General features: G+C 43.7%; 1 protein-coding gene across 1 annotated transcript in view; it reads left to right on the top strand.

The window, feature by feature from the left end:
- The first annotated feature begins 12,287 nt into the window (after positions 1 to 12,287).
- The window catches only part of SKAP1 (src kinase associated phosphoprotein 1), a 264,584-nt gene continuing 256,268 nt past the window's right edge, over positions 12,288 to 20,603 (top strand). Inside the window, exon 1 of the mRNA XM_087441032.1 lies at positions 12,288 to 12,472. Coding sequence (XP_087297158.1) covers positions 12,424 to 12,472 — 49 coding nt within the window. The 5' untranslated portion in view covers positions 12,288 to 12,423. The remainder of the gene's footprint in view (positions 12,473 to 20,603) is intronic.

Genomic DNA, 20,603 nt, shown 5'->3' on the forward strand with positions numbered 1-20,603 from the left:
ACTTTCAAAAATGAGCCAAGAGAACAAACAAGAGCCAATGGGTTGGCAGAGACAGAAGTGATGCAAATCTGTGAAATAACCCTGAACGGGAGAAAGACGGTCTGAGATAATTGCATTTGAGAGATGCGGGCTATTAATCCAGTGGACTTAGGGACAAACTGTTAAAGTGATCTGGTAGTACCTGGGAGCCCACACTAAACTTTTATTAGCCCAAAGAGAAGCCACTGAAGAAGCTCAGATCTGAGCCAAGAATTAAGTAAGGTTGACCAAAGATGGAAGATTCCAGAGGGCAATGATCAGAGCTCTTAGGGAAAAAATTCTGAAATAAGCACTGCTTGTCTTCAGATCTCTTTTGTTCTGCATCCTTCCTTGGTACCAAGTCCCTAAAGTTGATTTTAATATTAATATTTAATTAATTTTTTAGTATTCACCCAGGCCTGAATTATCTTGGGTAATGCTCAGTGTCCCAGACATTTCTTACTTTCAGGTCCTATCAAAATTACCTGTCTGTGTCCTACATCAGCCCCTCAGGAAAGCTGCTAATCTGATAAACTGATGTGTACTAATGGGATAAAGAGTGTGAATGTAGCAACATGTTAGCCCTGCCAGGTAATTCATGTCTTATTTATTTATGAATTCTTACTACCTGACACTGTTCCTGGCACATACTAGGTATTTAGTTCATGTCTGCTGACATGAAATTGATGGAGTATGTTCCTTTTCACTTGAACTTTCTGGAGACAATACCTTATTCAAAATTAAGGCCCTCATGGTAAGAATTTCAAGTGGTGTGGCACATCAGAGTGGGGGAGATATTTGAGGGCAGATGGCCATTCAACATTCCTCAAACCACACCATGAGGTCAATTGCCCATCCTGGCTTGATATAGGATGGACCTTGGTCTGCATCTTGTGGTCCACATGAAATATTAATTGAGCATTTATTTTGGGAGCCTCTGTTTTGCACTAAACATTTTTGGGTACTCAGTTAATACTCAGGAATTAAACAAGGAAGTATTTTGGTCTCTAAATAGCATCGCATTGTCTTTTGACACGAAGATGATATTATTAATATAGCATTTGTAGGTCATGTGTTTGAGTCCAGTCATGAAAATGGGAATATTCAACAATTACCAGGTCAGCTGTTTCTTGAGGGCAGCCATATTGTCTCTACATATTTGTGTCTTAGTGCTTTGAATATAGTAGGGGTTTAATAATGTGGAATGAAGGAAGGAAGGAAGGCACCCACAATGGCATTTCCAGTTCCCATTGTGACTAAAGGAATATCCAAGGCCTTTTTGTACTCAGGGTTAACAGAAGTTCCAAGGAACAGAAATGTTTTGTTTCCTTTTCCTTTTCTTGTGAAGCTGATGGGTCCACTGAGAACTAACCCTGTGACCTTGACTCCAACCAACATTACTGTCCTGCCTCAAGTTATCCTATTAGCTGGAGTATTAACAATTTGGACCGACATGAGTAAAACATGTCTGGTTTCCTCCTCCTCCTTCTTAAAACACTAGAAGGAGCTTTGCTGCATGTGCCAATTCTGGCCTGAAGTCCATGGTAACCCCTGGGAGTTGAACACACCCTTGGTGTTTGCCACACTGATGATCCTAGGATTGGGGCAAGGGAAATGAGCTATTTACAAGATGTGCATTACCACTTGAGTAATCAAATGCTCTAAAGGGATACTGGAAAAGGCTGAGAAGTCTTTACTTTTAAAATCATGGAATTCTGGATGTTAGAGCTGGATGGAATCTTACTTCCTCATTTGCAGTTGAGGAAGGGAGTCCTTTAATAAAAAGAAAAGACAATCAAATTACTTGTCCTAGATGGTTTAATTACCAGAAGACATGATGCCAAACCAGATATTCTCTTGGAGTTCCTATAAACTCCATTATTCTTTGGTTTCATGATTCTATGTTGGACACCAAACAATAAACCCACCGAACAATCAGTTTCATGCTCCCCTCAGTGGCCTGAGAGAAACAGTGTGGTTTGGGTGGGGACAATTGTGTGGAAGGCCACAGTCCTGTCACTTAACTATTTTCTTCTCCAGAATCTTCCCTCCTTTGGCATCAGCTAACACAGGAAGTGGTAATGCTATTATCTGTAGATTCAGCCAAATCACCACTTCCTGATTCTAATGTTCAACAACCACTTTTGAATCCTCCCCCGACTTCCCCTCTACTTCAGTTTGAGGTTCAAAAGCATCCAGGAGGTGAATTAGTAGTCAGCTGAGCAGAGTGGGGCCCGACACCCCTGCGGTTCTGCCGTTAATTTGCTGTAACTCAGGCACATCGCTTCTCCCCTCTGGGCCTCGGTTTTTTCCCTATAAGATAGGTAGTTTCTAAAGTCTCTTCCAGCTCTGAGACTCTTAGATTCTTTGCTGAGATTCTGAAAGGAGAATCTTATGGACCAGCTCCCTTTGGAAAGAAAAATATGTCATACAACCCTATGAATCTCTTCTTAGCCCAAAATTTGTTTTTGTTTTTCAGAGCACTATACTAGAAGAGTGAAAGAAATCAGAGATGCAGAGTGACTGGTAGCTGAGTATGCCAGCGTCTCTTGTGACTTGGCAAATGGAATCAGAGGATGCCAGCATCGAAATGGCCAGAGCAGCCCTTTGCTGAGGCTGAGTGGAGTTCAAGGAAAGAGGCTGTGGGCTCCTCCTTTGACACTGCTACATTTCTCTCTGAGCCTCTGTTTCCCATCAGTTTAGTGCAAAACTCTGGTCTCCTACTCTGGGCCAGCTCAGAAGAAACTCTATCCTGGTTTTGTTTCCAAATCAGGATAGACGTGAGGAAGTCCTGCTGAGGCCCTCCAATGGAAATCCTCGTACTCTCCGTTGACAACCACGGAATTAGGGTTTGAAGCCAGAGTGACCAGCACTAGTGAGATGGAAAACTCACTTCCTGGTGCAGGATTCCACTGGGGGTTGCAGAATCCCCCCACCAATTCAGCATAATTAGGTACCATCTTCTCCTGGGGACTTGGGAAACCCTCAGGCTTCTCTTCCGCAGGCATTTTCTTCCTCGGGGGAAGATATTGAAAGTTAGAGGTTAAATGACTTGCCCAAGGTCACACTGTTGTTGGCAGAGCAAAGTTGAAAGCCTCAGCCAATCTTCTGAGTCCTTAGTCTGACTCTCATTGGACCATGCCATAGCTGCTCCTCATATGAGGGACAGTTGCGCCTCCTGAGGACGCGGGGCAGGGATGCCAGGTATTGATATGACTGCCGTTCCAGTCCTCAGTGACCTTTTACATCCTGCAGCCTGCTCAGACGGTGGAGGAAGCAGCTCTGGGGCATAAGGGGTTGCCATATGCAGAGCTGCCCTGGCGAAGATAACAGGTTGTCTGTCAATGTATGAAGCCCATGTATGGCCCGGACCACAGAGCTTCCACCGGGGGAGAAATTAAACCTGTCTCACATACCAATCCCAGTGCTCTGATTACATTTACAGAGGTCATGGCCTGCATTCTGTCACCATGGAAACCTCTCATGCATGCTGCCAGTGTGTTGTCTGTGTGTGTGGTTGATATTTAAAGGCAAAGTCACAGGCCCTGTTGCCGAACCATCAGCTGCCAGGGGCAATCGCTCTCCTTCATCAGCCTGAGTCCTGGTGCTTCATCCCAGAGAAAAGGGGAAAAGGAAGAGACGGAGAAAAGGGCTCCCCTGTCTCTAGCGGGCAGGCCTTTTTAGTTGAACCAGGTTTGCAGGAAGGAGGGCTCTGGGGTAGAGGTGCTGGGATAGCAGATGTGGGGGAACTAAAAAGCACCCCAACTTTGTCAGAATATAAACATCTTTTCACAGCCATGTGAGCCTGGTGTTGAGTGGAGCCCTTCTTTCTCTGATACATTCTCCAACTCGTGAGCAAATTTCAGAGCAGGCAGATGGAGCTGGAGAAGCCCCCTCTGCCTGAGTGCCCTTGGTGGTTTCGATTTTGCACATCTGGTAGCTGTGTGAATTGTGCTGATAACAATACAGTTTATGAAGGATCCTCGCTTCTTCCAAAGACCCCACAGCACTGTCCTGGAAAAAGCTACCAGGGGAGTGACTTATCAGGAGTCCCAGGTGTTGGAAGAGGTAAATAACACCTGATTCAACAGTGAGAAAAGAACACAAGTGCTGACTCGGCTCGTGACCATCAATTTTTTCTTTAGTCTCAAGACAATTATTTCCACACCATTGAATGGAGTGTAGATAACACCACCACCTTAATAAGGCTGGGAGCAGAGGCTGTTTAGAGGAGATTTTGAGCACTGTGAGCATAAAATGAGCATGAATATTCTGCAATATGCATCTTACACCTTGTCATTAAGTGGATGGCCTCAGTGATGTGATGCAACAGCTTTGATTGGAATATTGAGCTCTGAAAAGGGAAATTCTGCATCAGTAGTCTCACGATGCAGAATATCACATATTACTCAATAAGACATGTCATTGTGTTGATAGCGCATATGCTAAAAAGTACAGCAGCAGATAATAACAGCTTGAATCTCCACAATGCACTTTTCTTTAGGAATTTACAGCCAGTCCTTGAAGCTTCTCAATGTCCTTGGGGGTGGAACATGGTATATCCTGAAATTAAACTCAGGAAATGGAGTGGATCTATTGGATTCAGTTTCTGCCCTCCAAACTATGGGAACCTCTTTATTTTCTCCCTATATTTTCTTTCTATTTCCCCATTTCTTCAATTTTTCATCCAGTTTCTCATTCACTTTCTTCTTTTCCTTTCTACTCTCTTGCTTGCTTTATCTCCAGCCCATCACCCCTCCCTGTCACCACCACCCCCACTCCTTTCTGTAGAACTTAGCCTGCTGGCAGCCCTCCAGACTAAAGAGGCTACTGACTCCTGGGATATAATCTGCTTTCTGATTGGTTCCTTCTGGGGTCTGTATTTATAGTGGAAACTTGGTTTCTGCCACAATGAGTGAAAAGAGGAGTTAATATCTGATGCTTTCCAGATGAGTGTTTTCCCCATGTCATTTGGAGAACACTGCAAGTATTCCAGAATAGATAGGGCAGGGAGGAAATCTTTAGAGATCGGCAGGGAGAATCTGCAGGCTGATTATCCCAATTTCTTAGAGGCTGGTGCCAAAGAAGCCAAGGCCACTCTTTCCATCTCTTTATAGGCAAGTTGGCTTCATAAAGAGGAAAAACTCTTGTCCTTGGAGACCAATGACACCCATATCTTGGCCAGTCACTCCTAGAACATATCTTTAGTGAGTAAAGAGGTTCAAGTGAGAGATTATGGATGATTCAGGATATACTGTCATTGAGCACCTTCCAGGTGCTAGTTGTTGCAGAGAATGCAGAGATAATAATAATAGCTAACATATATAAGCACCTGCCACGTTGCAGGCAGTTATAAACACTATATATATATAAAATCTATATTATAATATGTATATATATATTAGCTCTTTGAATCTTCACAACAACCTTGAAAATACTGTTAGTGTTGCCATTTTTCAGGTGAGGAAATTGAGGCACAGAGAAAATAAGGAGCTTGCCCAAAGTCATAGCAGACAAGTGACAGATTTGAGCAGAGGACTGTCTGACTTTATGGTCACTATACTCTGTCACCTCTTTGGTGGGGTCAAGATCATACTTTGGGTTGTGTATTCTGCAACTTGGGTGAGGGGTGGTATGGGATGGTGGCAAATTCGATGCCAGAGGCTGGATTGGAAGCCATATCAGTATCACTTCTCAACAAAGATAATGAGAACCCTGGTGACACTCAGGATGCAAAGGAGGGTACGAATTCAAAAGCCATTGTAAGGAGGTAAGACTGGCAGGCTTAGTGGATGTTTGGAATGAGGAGGAATCCAAGATGAGGCCTACATTTTGAGTTTGGATTATTGGAGAACAGCAATTCTTTTATAACTGTTATAATGCATTGAGCACACACCATATTCTATAACATATGCCATCTTATTTAAGCCTCAAAATTACCTTGTAAGGTAGCAATTGTGATCTCCAATGTACAAACGAGGATACTGAGGCTCATAAAGCTCTGTCCATAGTCTTAGAGCTGGTAGGTGACCAAGCCCAAATTTGGACTCACGTCTTTTTGACTCATAAGCTCATGCCCTTTTCACTGAGCTTTGTTGCCATTACAACGACTAAGGGGAGAGGAAATAACAAACTGGTAGAATTGGTCAGATATCCAGGTGTAAATGTGGGACAGAGGTATAAATTAGAAAAGTAATCTGCATGAAGGGGAAAGTTGGAGTGGTGGGAGAACGAAACCACGGGGGACTCAGACAGGAGAGAAATGAGCAGGGGAGGGAGACGGGGAGGAGACAGGCAGATGTAAAACTGTTGACTACCTGTGACTAGAAGGGAAATGAAGAAAGCCAAAGAAGGAGGCAGAGAATTAATAGTTAAGAAGGATGGGAAGAAGACGAGGATAGGGCAGTGCCAGGGAAGCTGGGTGCTCAAAGCAAGAGCAAGTGGTCAAGGCCACTCAGTGCTGCAGAGAGAGGTTGGTAAGGACTGAGAAGAGCTGAGAAGGAAGGAGGGTGTTGATGTCCTTGGGAGAGGGTCACTACAGTGGTGCAAAGACAGGCAGGCAAGGGGAAAGGACTGAGGAGAGAGGACCTGAGAGCCGATGGGGGAAAGGAAGGAGAAGAAAGAGTGAGATTTGGAGAAGGTAGCTGGGTTAAAGGAAGGTTTTCGCCTGTTTATTTGTTTTGTTTTCAGGATAGAGGAGACCATGAACGTTAGCAGACAGAGTGAAAGACTGAAGAAGAAAAAGAATGTGAGACTGAAGATCTAAAAGGTGGTGGGAGAAGGTGGGATTACGAATTCTAGTGGAAGAATGAGAGGCGGAACAATTCATCCTTTGGAAAAGTAGAGCCTGAAAGCAAGGCAACAAGGACTGAGAGTGCTGTCTCGTACAGTCATACACCACATTATGATGTTTCAGTCAACAACGAACTGCATATACAACGGTGGTCCCTAGGTTAACATATAGCCTAGGTGTGTAGTAGGCTGTACCATCTAGGTTTGTGTAAGTTCACTCTAGGATGTTTGCATAAAGATGAAATCACCTAACGACACACTTCTCAGAACATATCCCTATCATTAAGCGACGCATTAGTGTAATAGGAAGAGTGTGGTTTATGCTGGTAGAAAATGCTGCCGTATGGAAGCCCAAGGATGTTGGGAAGAGACATTTAGAAAGGAAAAAACCAAGATGGACACTGACACAATTCTGAAGGAAAGGAAAGAACATATTTTGGGGACCTAAATGTCATTACGTATAGGATGTCCACTAGGGGAAAGATATTTTTACCCACTTTCTTGCATTGAAATAATCAGCCATTGCTGGTGTTATCTCTGACTCCAGGTAGTGTTTCTGTCCGTATATGTGAATACTGGTGATTCTGGTCAGATTACATCAGTTCCTCTTAGTGTGAGTATTCTCCCAAGCATGTGTGCACTTGTGCCATGCAGGCCAGAGCTTTCTATCAGATTCTAAATAACTGCCCCTTCTCTTACATTGAATCCCTCTGCCCCAACCCTGAATTCTAAGACGTGTAGTAAAGTGAGGGAGAAGAAAAGGCAGAAGGGAAGGAAGGGGCTTAGAGTGCTTAAACTTTTGCCTTTTGAAATAACAGATGAAAGGAAACCAAAGAAAGCCAGTTCAACCTTAGAAAATTGCTATCCCTCTATTGTTTACCTTTAATCTCTTTAATCACCCCCAAAAGATATGGTTACTTCTTCTATATAGTTGTCCAAAGTTATCATGTCTGAAAATATCTAGCCTATAAAATTGGCCTTGGCCCCACCTGCCTCCCATGCAGACGGACCCCGCACACTGCCTGTACATCTCACCGAGAGCGCACAGCCTCATCTGGCAGCAGCTGACGCACTGTGTGTGCCCCCACCCCCACCTCCACTTCCGATTCCCAAGAGAACCAATCAAAGACAGAGAATGTCAGAGTCAGCAACCTCTTTGGTCTTTAGGGCCTCTGCTGGGCTCAGCAGTGTCCATGGGGGATGTCTAATGTGGTCTAAGGGATAGGTAAAGAAGATAACACAAAAAAAGTGATCAGGGAATACAGGGAAAAATAATAAGGGGAGTGATAGAAAGATAAGATAAAGAATAAAGAAAGAAATGTTACATTTAAGATGGAGGAGGACAAGCAATGACTGCTTCACAGAGCTGCTCAGTGATCCCTGGGCTATAGTTACCCATCTCAGGTGTTCAGTTCTACAAAAGCTTTGGACCAGCGCTACAGAACCAGGATTCTGATGCCATGCAGCCCCTGGTGATCTGGGTAGCCCTGGGCAGAGCACTGGGTCTGTCCCTCATCTTGAATTTGATCACCCTGAAGATTCTGTGGAGTTTTAATAATCCCTCGTTCTGATCTGAGCCTGTGCCTCATTGAGAATCTGCTTTGGGAATGTTCCCTGATATGACATGAGAAACCGCTTATTTTGTTGTATGTATTAGTGCAGAGAATCGAGGAGTGTGAGCTGAAAGGGGAGACCATCGAAGTGCATTTGTGTGAGAGTGTGTAATATGACCCTCCTAAGTTGAAAGGTTAGCTAATGAGTAAGAGCAAGGCTTCTGGCAAGCTGTGGAAACCCTGCATTTAAGGCCACTGAAGTGATGCACCCAAGTGAGCATCTTGTATCCGTCTCCTCTGCCTCAGGGGTGGCATGAGGCTTGGTTTCCGGAGACTTGCAAAGCGTGCAGTGAGCCTGGTTCTTGGCACCGGCAGGACACATCATCTCTCCTTCCACAGCCCTTAATGAAGTGTGCAGCTCTTGTCCTCATTAGGCCCCAGCATCGTCAATAAAAGAGTCAATAAACCTGGTTGATGGGGTTGGGACCAAGGGGCTGAGATGCAGTGGCTGCACATCCACAGGGCAGACGTCAGCTCTGCCGCGTGTCATGACCCAGCATCCAGAGATCAATAACCAGCTTGGAATAAAGGCCCACAGCCTGCCCTCCATAGTCTCCTCTCTAGACCCATCGCACCCAGGGCGGAGCAGTGCCAGCCAGCTCCTGCTTTGCCTGCAGTTGTTCCCACCCCATGCCATTCTGGGTGCCAGATGCTTTTGTTTCTTCCTGATTGAGCTCTCTGGACACCCCATGGATGCATATTTAGTGAGTGCCCACCTGGCAGGAGAACATGTAGACGGCATCTCTAAGCAGCCAAGAGGCTGGCATGGGCCCTGTTTTCTGTGTCTTCTGTCTGCTGACAGTGTGTGAGGGGCCCTGGTGGACCAGGCGGTATATTTCTTGCATGTTGTGCTGCAGGACTCCATTCCTGGCTGCTCTGCATCTCTTTAGATACCCTTATCTTATCTAATTACAAGGAATTTCAGATTAATTTCATGGCCTCTGCTCCAAAGGACCTCTTATCTGTGAGGGTCTTGTATTTTAACCTTGTCATTCTTTTGTTGTTTGTCTTTGCGAGGCAGGCAGCTAAGAAGAGGATGCTAAGATCTTGCTGGAATTGGGGCTGGGGGAGGGGAAGAAGAGGGAAGCAGACAGACCTGGGATTTGTGTATTCTGCTCCATCCCCCTGCCTGTGTGCAGAGACAGCTGGCTGCTTACTTCCATGACAGCCACATGGTACGCAGCCACACAGAACAGGACCTGGGCAGGAACTCATCTGCTGCCAGCCTCTCTGGATCCCTTTGATATTTCCGACAGAGCAGTAAAGGGACCCTTGACTATCACATTTTGCCTTGCCTCTCTCCACCTCCTCTACGACTCCTTGGTGTGGTTTCCATGACTACCCCCAATGAGATTTGGCTTCCTGCGAAATTGGATTTCAAAGAAGGACAAGGCTTCAAAGGAATTTGTCCATTTAACAGAATGTCATTAGGAGTGAGGCTGACTGCTGAACCAGGGTTCTCAGATGATTAAGGAGGGCTGCGCTCATGTGTGGAGGCAGGTTTCTGTCTGCAGTGAGGAACCTTGATGCAACATGACAATGCCGTATTGGAATCTGCCAGTCACCCACTGCACACTAGCCAACTCTGTACCTCCCTCTACCCCATCTCTCTAAAACCCAGATGTATGGATGGATGTAGAATACCCATGCCACCAGTTTCTGCTGCTTCCCTCAGTATAAGTAAGCTATGACAGGCAGTGAGGCCTGAGAGGATGTGCAATTGCCTGGGTTTATTGGTCTTTATCAAACAACTCATTCGCTTGTAGCCTATGTTAGCGTCTGACCAATATCCTTGAAAAAGAAGTGGAGGTTGTCAAATTTCCTTCCATTGCTGAGAGGGAAAGCAAGGCAAAGTGCTGGGGTTACACACAGGAGGGACTTTGTTTCCCTTGCTGTTTTTCAGAACAGTTAGAGTTATAGAAAAATTGTGATGATAGTGCAGAGAGTTGCCATAGATCTTCTCATGTTTTTTAAACACATGCCGTAAGTACTCAAAAATCATCCCAAAGCAGCTACAATTTTATAGAAGGAGCAGTGAGTGTGGTATAAACGCCCTAGCGGAGAACTGAATTGCTCCAGAGCCTGGAAGAGGCAGCCTGTCCACCGTTAACTTTCCCAGGGCAAGAAGAAGTTGCAGCAGGAGCCAGAGTCCCCAGAAACTCCTGCCAGCCTCTGTCCCCTCACTCCCACCCCAATTTGCTGCAACTTGTGGGTGGGTCATGTGAGCCTGAAACCAAGGCACCACTCCTATTCAGATTGCAGGGCACAGGCTCGTAAAGATGGCTCAAAGTCACTGCAGCCCTTAAAGGATCAAGCTGCCAACCGTGAGACTGTATCTCTGGAGGGGAAACCATGCCAGGAGGCAAGCATTGCTACCAGGAGTCCTTCTGGACAGTTTCTCCTTGCCGCTCCTGTCCCCTTATCCACAGTTCCATCGTTATTTCCCCTGAGGCTGCTGTAAAAACCATTACCCCATCTTCCCCGTGTCCTCTCCCTTACCACTCCCAAACCTTCCCACATACTCTGTAGGTAGAGTCTGAGAATAGAAGCTCCATTTTTTACAAAGAAGGGAAACGGTAGAGGTGAAGTGAGACAGGCAAAGTCACACACTATATGGGGGCTCAGGGTAGGCCACTCCCCAGCTCAGAATTTGCCAATGGCTCCTCAGTGCCCACTCAATTGAGTTCAAAATTCTTATTTTGACTTTCAAGTCCCTTCACAATAGAGCTTCAATTTTTCTTGACCACCATAATTTCCCTACACCATTCAGTAAAAGAGGGTTATTAGCCATTCCTCAAGCAGGAGAAGGCTTCTGCATCTTTGTTTACTCTGGTCCTTCCCCCTGGAAAGCCCTCCTGCCCCTTCAAAGTCTGGTGTGTTCAGAGCCCACCTCAAAAGCCACATGCACTGTTAAATACACATAGACCGGCCTCTCCCTCCTTTTCTTATATTCACCTCCCTCATTTTATCGCCCACTGCACCTTACACCTTTTTCGTGGCACTTGGCCTATTGTATTTTTTTAAAAAGTAAACTCTTTATTTTGAGATCATTGTGGACTCACAGAAGTTATGAGAAATGATACAGAGCGATCCTGTCTATCCTTGACCCAGTTTCCCCCAGTGGGAACATCTCGCAGTATTGCAGCACCATAGCGCAACCACGACACTGAGCCCTACTGTCCCCTGAATGAGAGGGGGAGGTCTTTTCTGTGATCTTGCCCTTCACTTTCCTCTCTTTGTCAGCTCTGAGGGGGAAAGGGCTCCGTTCCCCTCTCCCTGAGCTTTCTCCCCAGGTTACCCCTTCCTGTCCTCACATCCTCTCAGCCTTAGGGAGGACGGGACACTTGGGCTTCCCGTGTCCACTGCAGCCATGCAGCTCTGATTCTCCCAGAACTGGTGGGTTTACATTACTTATGGAGATTTAAGGTCATTCCCTTTAAACATCGTGGTTTGCCTGAGATAGCGAACGTTCTACCCTGGTTTTCTGGGCGTGGACGTGCGAACTGGACTGGGAATTGAGTGCTGCAACGCTGGGCAGGCACTAATCTCTTCCTCGGATTCTGCCTCCTCGCGCCCCATTTAGTGCACCACGGTGGCTTTTAAACCTGCCCCTTGAGGCCGACGTCCAGTGCTTCGGATGGGAAGTCTCCAAGAGACGAGGTCCCTTTGAGTCGCGTGAAGTCTTTTGTTTTGGTGGGCGGGTCCTGGAGGGACACAGCTTTGGCCCTGCATGATGCGGCGCCCCCCCTCAGTGCACCGGCGCGAGTGGCGCGCGCACAGGTGGCCCCCACGCCCCGGGCGCCCCGCGCCCGCCGCGCGCGCCACTTCCTGAGCGCGCCCGGGTGCCCGGCCCCGCCCTGCGGCTCGGCCCCGCGGCGGCGGCGACAGAGGTACAGGTGCCTCCGCCGGCAACCCGCCGCCTGCCCGCCCGCCGACCTCGGCACCAGGCCTTCACGGCCCCCTCCCGCCTCCCACTTCGGCCTCCCCACCGCCCCGCCAAATGCAGGCCGCCGCCGTCCTCCCGGAGGAGATCTGTTGGCTCATGCAAGGTAACGCCCCTGCCCGGGGGCCAGGCCCCCTCCCCGACCGTCCGGTTGCTCCCCCAAGTGCTGAGCTGAAGGGAGGAAAGGAGACGCCAGGGGCTCCCGAGGCCGGGCTGTCTTTTCAGCTCCATCACTCACCAACTTCTAGAACCTCAAGGCTTCTAGACTCTTCTACCCTGCAAAGCCAGGCTTTCATCCTCCCGCCTCAGGGGCCCTTTCACTCCGCTCAGTTCCACGTTTTCTTTTCCCTCAGGGCGTTCCACTTAACCTCCCTGGCTTCTGAACAACTTCAGGACAGGTTCCTGGTCCTCTCTGCCACCTTGCTGTCTTCAGCCTGTCCCTTTCTCCTCCGGACTCCCCCTAGGTCTGGGGGTTTTCACCCTCCGCCCTCCCTAGCCCTGACCCCGCCACCTCTCACGGAAGACCCTCACCTTCTGCTTAGAGCTCCCTGAGGCTCTCGAGGGACTGCGAGGGGCTCATGGCATCCTGTGGGCCAAGGCCTGGGGGTAGTTGTGAGTTGTCAGCGCCGACACCCCACGCCTGTGTCACCAGCCGGAAGACTTCTAGGGTCTTGTTATCCACCCAGGGCAGGCTGATACTCAGTACTACATTTCTTACTTTTCTAGAAGTGCCCCACTGTGGTGTGTTCACCTTCAAACTACAGTGCCTAAGCACTCCTTTTAAGAGTTAAGGCCATGCTCACTGACAATCCACACATTCTTCTGACACTCCAAAGAGACTTTTAGCTAATGGGCAATATCATCTGCTCGGTTCACACTTTTTCTGGTGAAAGTAACTTGCTTTCCTGTAACTGACCTTCTGGGAAGGACAGAGACTTGGAATCTGTGCTTGCATAAGGGTCCCGGGAGGAAGCTGCTCAGAATTAAGCCTTTTGGCATCTAAGTGACATTTTTGACACATATTTAACAGATGGCCTGCTTTGGGCAGGTCATACTTTTGGCAAGCAATATTTTTTTCAGTTTCTCTCAATTTAATTGGTTTTATATCTCCATTACCTTGTTATCTTGGTATAAATGCCTCCTAATCAAATATTTGGCAAGTCCTTTTGGTCTCTGTTTGTAGCACTGTTTCCATTCTGGATTGCTTCTATGTAAAAGCTGTCAACTAGGTATTTCTTTTGAGGTGAAGTTTCCAAAATCCATTTTACTTATGACCTGAGTAAATCTAAACTTCCAGAGGAGAAAAGTATTTACGGGGTAAAAGAGCATCATCTGGGTGTCTAGGAAGAAGCAATCCAACTTTTCCTTCTGCTATTGGTTCAATATTTGATATGTAAAGAGAGGCTGTAAGTGTCTCGTTTCCAGAAGAGAAGGAACTGGCAAAAAGTGTAATTCTGCCCTTGCATTTAAAGATATAACGTGATTCTTTTTATTGGTATCTGTCATTTGGTGAGAGGAAACCTATTTTACAAGCTTGTTAAACTATACTACCGTTTTGTGTGCAGCCTTGGTAGAAGATTCCTTTTTCTTTCCAGAGGCTTGCAATGAAATCCACTCCTTCAACATTTTTGATGTGCAGTTCTTTATTGTTCAAAACTGACACTTTGGTAAACAACTCATTTCTGCACCTGCCACCTTCCTTTAGCTTAGATTATTTTCTTGTTAGCTGACTGTTTTTAATTGAAGTCTTCAGATCTCCTTCTAAAGCAGAACCTTTGTTTGCTGACAAGTGGAGCAGGGTATAAATGGAGATTAATTGCATGTCACATACTTCTGTATCAAACTTGCTGTGTCTTAACAATGTCTGTAGGTTCTTGGGTCTTTAGAATATATAGAGGAGTCTGAGATTAAATTTTCATGAGCTTTGTTGGTTGGTTAATGTATTTCTTTAAGGCCTTTTCTTAAAGTTTGCGATTAGAGTGAATCTGAAGCAGAGGAAAAAAATGTAAAGATGGGATTCGACCAATAATTCTATTGAAAAGTGTTTGAAGAATATGTTTTTGAAAGGTTCATGTAATCATAGCAACGTATTGGTTATAGGTTTTGTTTTTTATGGAATACAGTCTGTGGTGTAGACCAACAGAATTATTCATTGTACTGCAAATAATTTGTGGATATTAGAAACCCATAATGACTATCAGTTTATTGTCTGTTGCTGTTTACTTGTCTCCTCCCCCACACACTTTTTAAGGTTAACTGTTGACAATTAGAAAATATGTAGGTCCTGATCTCTATATTGTCACTCAGTGGAGGGAGTCACAGGATGAGAGAGCTGCCTCTTTAGTGCTGCCACATGGCCGTGGGGGTGGAGTTTCCACAATGAATTACTACTTTCATAAACTAAGGCACGAGCATTTGCACAGTGATTTAACGCTGGCCATCACAGCCATAACTTAAGCATTTTTAAATTTATAACTACAAGCATAACTGACAGGGGCATTTTTTGACATAATGTGTGTGCTTTTAAAAATAAAATATGCAAAGCATTGTGAAAGGTTTATGCCAATATTTTGCATAATGAAGAAAGGAACAGAAATTCTGAAGGTCTAAAATTAATTTTGTCTAAGGATAAATTTTTAAACATTTAAAAATGTCTCATTTGACCCAGAAACCCCATTTCTAGGAATCTGTGTTACTGAAATTAAGGGACATGAAGTATATGTACAAGGCTCCATCCTAAATGTCCATGAGTTGAGAAAGGTGGGGTGATGGTCTGAATGAATTATCCATCTTCTGGAATACTTTGCCGCCATTAAGAAGGATGTGATGGATCTGTGTTTCTTGGCTTGGAAAGTGTCCATAACACTTTTAAGACTAAAAAGCCGGGAGCACAATAGTATATATAATATCTCATTTTTGTTTGAAAACAAAAAACACCCTCCCCCATATATTATATATGTTTGTGTAAGCCTAGGAAGAAGTAAGAAAGAATATACACCAAGCTGTTAACATTGGTTTCCTTGGGAGGGGAGTGAGAGGGTGGGGGAGGGGGAGGTTATTAATTTTATTTCATGAATCTTCATGTTGTTTTAATTGTCACAATGACCATGTATTACTTTTGTAACCAGGAAAAAACAACCAATAAGGAGAAAAAGAAACAAACAAAAGACAAATACTGCAGAAGCTTGGAGGGATCAGAGTGCTGAAGGGCCATTAACCAGGGTTGTGATTATGTTTTTCTCTTGTTAGCTCTGGGGGTATGTGAAAGGTGGGGACTTTTTTTTTTTATGCTTTCTTGGATTTTTGGCAAATGTTAAAGTAGTGACAGACTTCTAGAGTAACTCAGGAAGCGGTTTCCTCAGATAGGCTCTGTCAGGCTCTCATGTAGAAATAGTAACTAGTCCCATATCAGCAAATAAGTATCTTACAGATAAGTAAAATGAAGGGCATCTACTGCCTTATTGAAAGAGGAGGACATATTCAGGTCTGTTTTCAAATAATCGGGCTTCAGATGTAGAAGTTATCTTTTTGTTTTTGTTTTGTGATAACCACGCTGAAAACAAAAAGAGGGGAGTGCTGGCAGTTTGCATAATCTTTGTTCCACAGATATAAACATAATCAGTTTCTTCCTTGTCTCTCTGGCCCCACTTTTGAAGTCAGAAACACAAGAGGCAAGTATGAAGGAAGTAGAATAAATGTTTCTTCGGTTCACAACGTGTCCTGTGTGATGGAATGGGGCCTGCTGACTTTACCCTAATAGCTAATAGCTTCCAGCTACCTACAAGGTACCTAAATCCTGCTTGGAATATGGATTTAAGCCAAAATAACATCCACAGCCTGGCTGCAGTGAGTAGCAATTGCTGCGTTAATGCTGATTCTGATATGCCTATGGTTACTTATTTTTAAACTTCCTTGGAAAGAAGCAGTCATTAATCATTTCCTTCCAGATTGTTCTCCAGATTTGTATTGGTTGATGCAGCCAACCATAAAATCCTTTTCAATATAGTAAAACTCCAACTCTGTGGCAAGTGTGATTTGACCATTCTTCTGTTTCTCTTTTGTGTTAAATTTTTCTGATTATAAAAGTAATAATGCTCTTTGTAGAAAATTTAGAAAACAAACAATGATATACAGTCATCCATAGTTAACATTGTAAATTTCCATGTTGTTCTTTCAGTTTTTATTATATGTACGTACTTTAAAAGTTGGGACATATTGTGTGTATAGTTTTGTATACTGATTTTTCCACGTACAGTTTTTCACTTGTAATGGTCTCCTGAGCATTTTCTTAGATCATTAAACTTTTTTTTTTCTTTTGAGTAATTTAGAAGTTATACATCCTGGTTTTATGCCACTGGTAGTTATACTCTTATGGCTTGAAAAAAAAAAAAAGAACCATGTCCCTCTCATTAGCAACATTAAGAATGAAACAGTATCTTTTGGCTCTTTCTTCCAGTGTGAAATGTGAAATTGCTGATATAATCTGAGATTTTAGATTCAGAGAATTATTAATGCTTTTATTATGTATATTAAATTGCAAGAATTATTTTTTGACATTTGCATAATGTTTTAAAACCATAGCTATCATAATATTTTTTTCCTGTTTAACTTATTCATTGCTTACTTTTTGTACCATGGCTTTTTCATTCTTGAACTCTTTATTTCTTAGATATTTAGACTGTGCCAATATAGTAGACACTAGTTACATGTGGCTATTTAAATTTAAATTAACTAAAGTTAAATAAAACAAAAAATTTGGTCCCTCAGTTGCACCAGCTACATTTCGGCTGCTCAGTAGCCATGGTGACTATTGTATGGGACAGTGCATAGAGTCCTAGAAGATGACAGTCTAGAATGTAATGCTGAGTGAATTTCTCAGGCAGAGTACTTTGGTTCCACACTTAGTGAGCCTCTGCAGGTTTGAGTGTGTGTCTATCTAGTTTGATGTAAACTTAGTTGTGGGCATGAGGTTCTAGGGGCACACTCTTCCCCTTCCTCCCAACTCAACCGCTAGAAGTTCTCTCCTTATCTTCTGGTCTTCAATTTTGTGGAGGAGAAGTCTGATGCCAGCCTGATATATTTCTTTTATAATTCATTCCTCCTGCCTCCTGCCTGGATGTTTATAGGATATTTTTCTTTGCTCTCAAAAATGTCACCAGACAATGTCAAGGTCGTAGACTTTTAAATAATTTTGCCTGGTATGTAGTGAACCCTTTTGACATATAGACTTGGGTCTTTCTTTAACTTGGAAAAGTTTTCTTCTATTATCATTACTTCTGCTCCATCTGCTTTATTCTGTCATACTGGGGTTTATATTATGTATATATTGGACCTCTAATCTACTGTCTCTGTTTCATCTCTTTTATTGTCTTATCTGTCACTGACTTCATTATGGTTTTAAATTCAGCATTTATTTATTGATGTTTTTTGCTGAGGAAGATTGGCCCTGAGCTAACATCTGTTGCCAATCTTCTTTTTGCTTGAGGAAGATTAGCACTGAGCTAATATCTGTGCCAGTCTTCCTCTACTTTATATGTGGGTCACCTCCACAACATGGCTGCTGATGAGTGGTGTAGGTCTGCACCTGGGAACCGAACCCCGACCGCTGAAGCAGAGCATGCCGAGCTTAACCACTAGGCCACAGGGCCGACCCCAGCATTTATTTATTTAAAAAAAATTCCACGTGCTCTTTCCTCATCACTCATTGTTTCATTTTCATTACATCTATAAAGCTCTGGCTTATAATGACTTTTTGGCTGTTGTTGAGAATATGAGTCAAAAGTTTCTAAACATTTCTGTTCTTTAATAATAAATCTAATTCAGAGGGAGTCATTTTCTCCAGTTCTTCAAAATGTTTTTTTCTTTTTGATCTTGAGTGTTTTCTCATAGGTCCTGTATATTTTCTTCGTGTTAAGTTTGCCTAGATTCAAATCCTGAGTCTGCCACTTTCTTACTACCTGTTTGACTTTGGGCCTCAGTTTCCTCATCTGTGAAACAGGCATAATAAATAGCACCTATCTCACAGAATTTATGTGAAGAATAAAGGAATGAATATTTGAAAAGAACTTAGAAGAGTATCTGGCATGTATTAAACACCACGTAAATGTTTGGTAAATAAAATTTAAAAGATTTTTCTTTGAGGAAGTCCTATTGACCTCTTGTTTTGCAGCTGCCTTTCCACAGCAAAACTCCCAGACATGGCCTTTTTCTTACGTTGGTCGTTCACCCTTGCTTCTCTAAATTGTTGGAGGTTTGTAGGGATTCTTTCAGGGTCTCTCCATTTCCTTCCTTCCTTAGATCAGTGTTCAGTGATCATTTCCATGAGAAACTTTATGGAGGAAGGAGAGAGGAAGTTAGCTTCACTGCGAACTCAGGAAAATTTTACGTTCCTTACCTTGTTATAGAACGCTTTGTGTGTGTCTGTGTAAAAAATAGTATTTTTGCGTTACTTCTCAGTTGAAAAAACATGAAAGATTACTCTTCCCCTTCTCCTTTTTTGTTTGCTAATTTTTTTTAATTGGTACAAATATTGGAGCTTCTTCATGGGTGTAATGTAGATGTTAGGTGGGCTTCCCAGGCCTTTTGAACTCTAGGCAAGATCTAGTCCGGATGGAAGCCCAAACGTTTCCTCGAGATCTGGGTAATTCTCAAGGAGCATGCATTCTCAAGGTCACTTTTCCTTCCATGCATGCTCTCTGGGTCATGTAGGCCTAAACTAGTGGTTCCCAACTGGGGTGATTTTGTCCCTCAGAGGACTTTTGGCAACACATGGAGACATTTTTCATTGTCACAACTGGGGAGGGTGCTGTTGGCATTTAGTGGGTAGAGGCCAGGGATGCTGCTAAACTTTCTACAGTGCATAGGACCGTCTCCCAAAACAAAGAATTATCTAGCCCCAAAGGTCGGCAGTGCCAAGGTTGAGAAACCCTGGTATCCTCATCCTCAATTTCCACAAAAGTCTACCCACTTGTGGCCCCTGTGAGTGTAGTAGACCTCCCTGGAGGTCTACTGAATCCCTGGAGATTCAGGGGGTGCAGGAAGAGGGAGGAGGGGTTTACATTGCAGTAATGCAAATGATTTCAATTTAAGTATTAGGCACCCCTATTCCTAAACTCCCTTTGCCGCCTCAGTCTTTGGAGAGTGCCCTCTGGCCCTTCACCTGATTAGTTCCCAGCGTTATGCCTTCTCACTGGCACTTTCTTGCCTTATCCTATCTGGAGAAAAACCAAAAAAAAATTTTCTTTCCCCTTGCCACATGAAAAGGCAGTTTAGCTACCTGTGTAGTTGTTTAGGCTCCCACCAGCACCCACACACAGAGAAACAAGTGACTTTTCTGAACATTGACAGTTCTATCCCTGAGAGGAGTTCTAGTGCCAGCTATTAAGATAATAACATTTTTACCTCATTCCATAAGTGTAATACTTAATTTTTAATCCTTTTAAATATAGGAAAAATAAGGCACGTTTCAAGTTTTACCGTCATCTGAGAATCTTAACGTATTGACATAACTATCATAGATCTAATTTTTTCACGTTATAAACCATTACACCCTACAGAAATCCTATAATTTCTGCTACATTTATTCATATTTATTTCCCCTGTGTTTCCAAGTTCATTGCTTGCTTTTTCTGGTTTGTCGGTACTGCATTATAGGTTAGGTGATTATAACAGATGGGTTTTCAGATTTGGAGTCCTTGAGTTCCGCTGTTTAATTTTACTATCCAGCTTTTACATGGAAGATAGGACAGATGTGGGCTCAGGAACAGAGTGATCTTAGCATCCAGAGAGCAAGCTTTCCTGAAGGCTGATGGCTTTGATAAAATCATGTATGAATTACTCAAATTCTCATCTAGGGTCTCCTCGTAACATTGTTGACATTCTAAAATTAGTATGTTATAGGGAAATACAGTTTTTACTCACATAATAGGAGCTTTGCTAAAATGTGTCCAGTGACACATATTTATACTTATGTAAACCAATATTGTAGTTGAGGTTGGAATTAATTAAGGTACTGTATATTATAAATCAAGTATGAGAAGTATGCTGCGGTACCTAGATAGCTACAGAAAATCTCTCTTAACTGCATTGTAATAAACCTCCTTAAAATCACACTCCCATCAAAATAATTTTTCCTTTCTGATAACTTTTTGTGTGGGCCTCTTCATCCATCAGTCCATTCATTTCTCACTCCCTTCCTTCTTTCCTTCCCAGTACTTTATTAAGGTATTATTTATATA

The sequence above is a fragment of the Ceratotherium simum genome, chromosome 16 (genome assembly GCF_057802395.1).
Source record: "Ceratotherium simum simum isolate JZ-2026a chromosome 16, ASM5780239v1, whole genome shotgun sequence".
In the NCBI taxonomy this organism is placed as follows: Eukaryota; Metazoa; Chordata; class Mammalia; order Perissodactyla; family Rhinocerotidae; genus Ceratotherium; species Ceratotherium simum.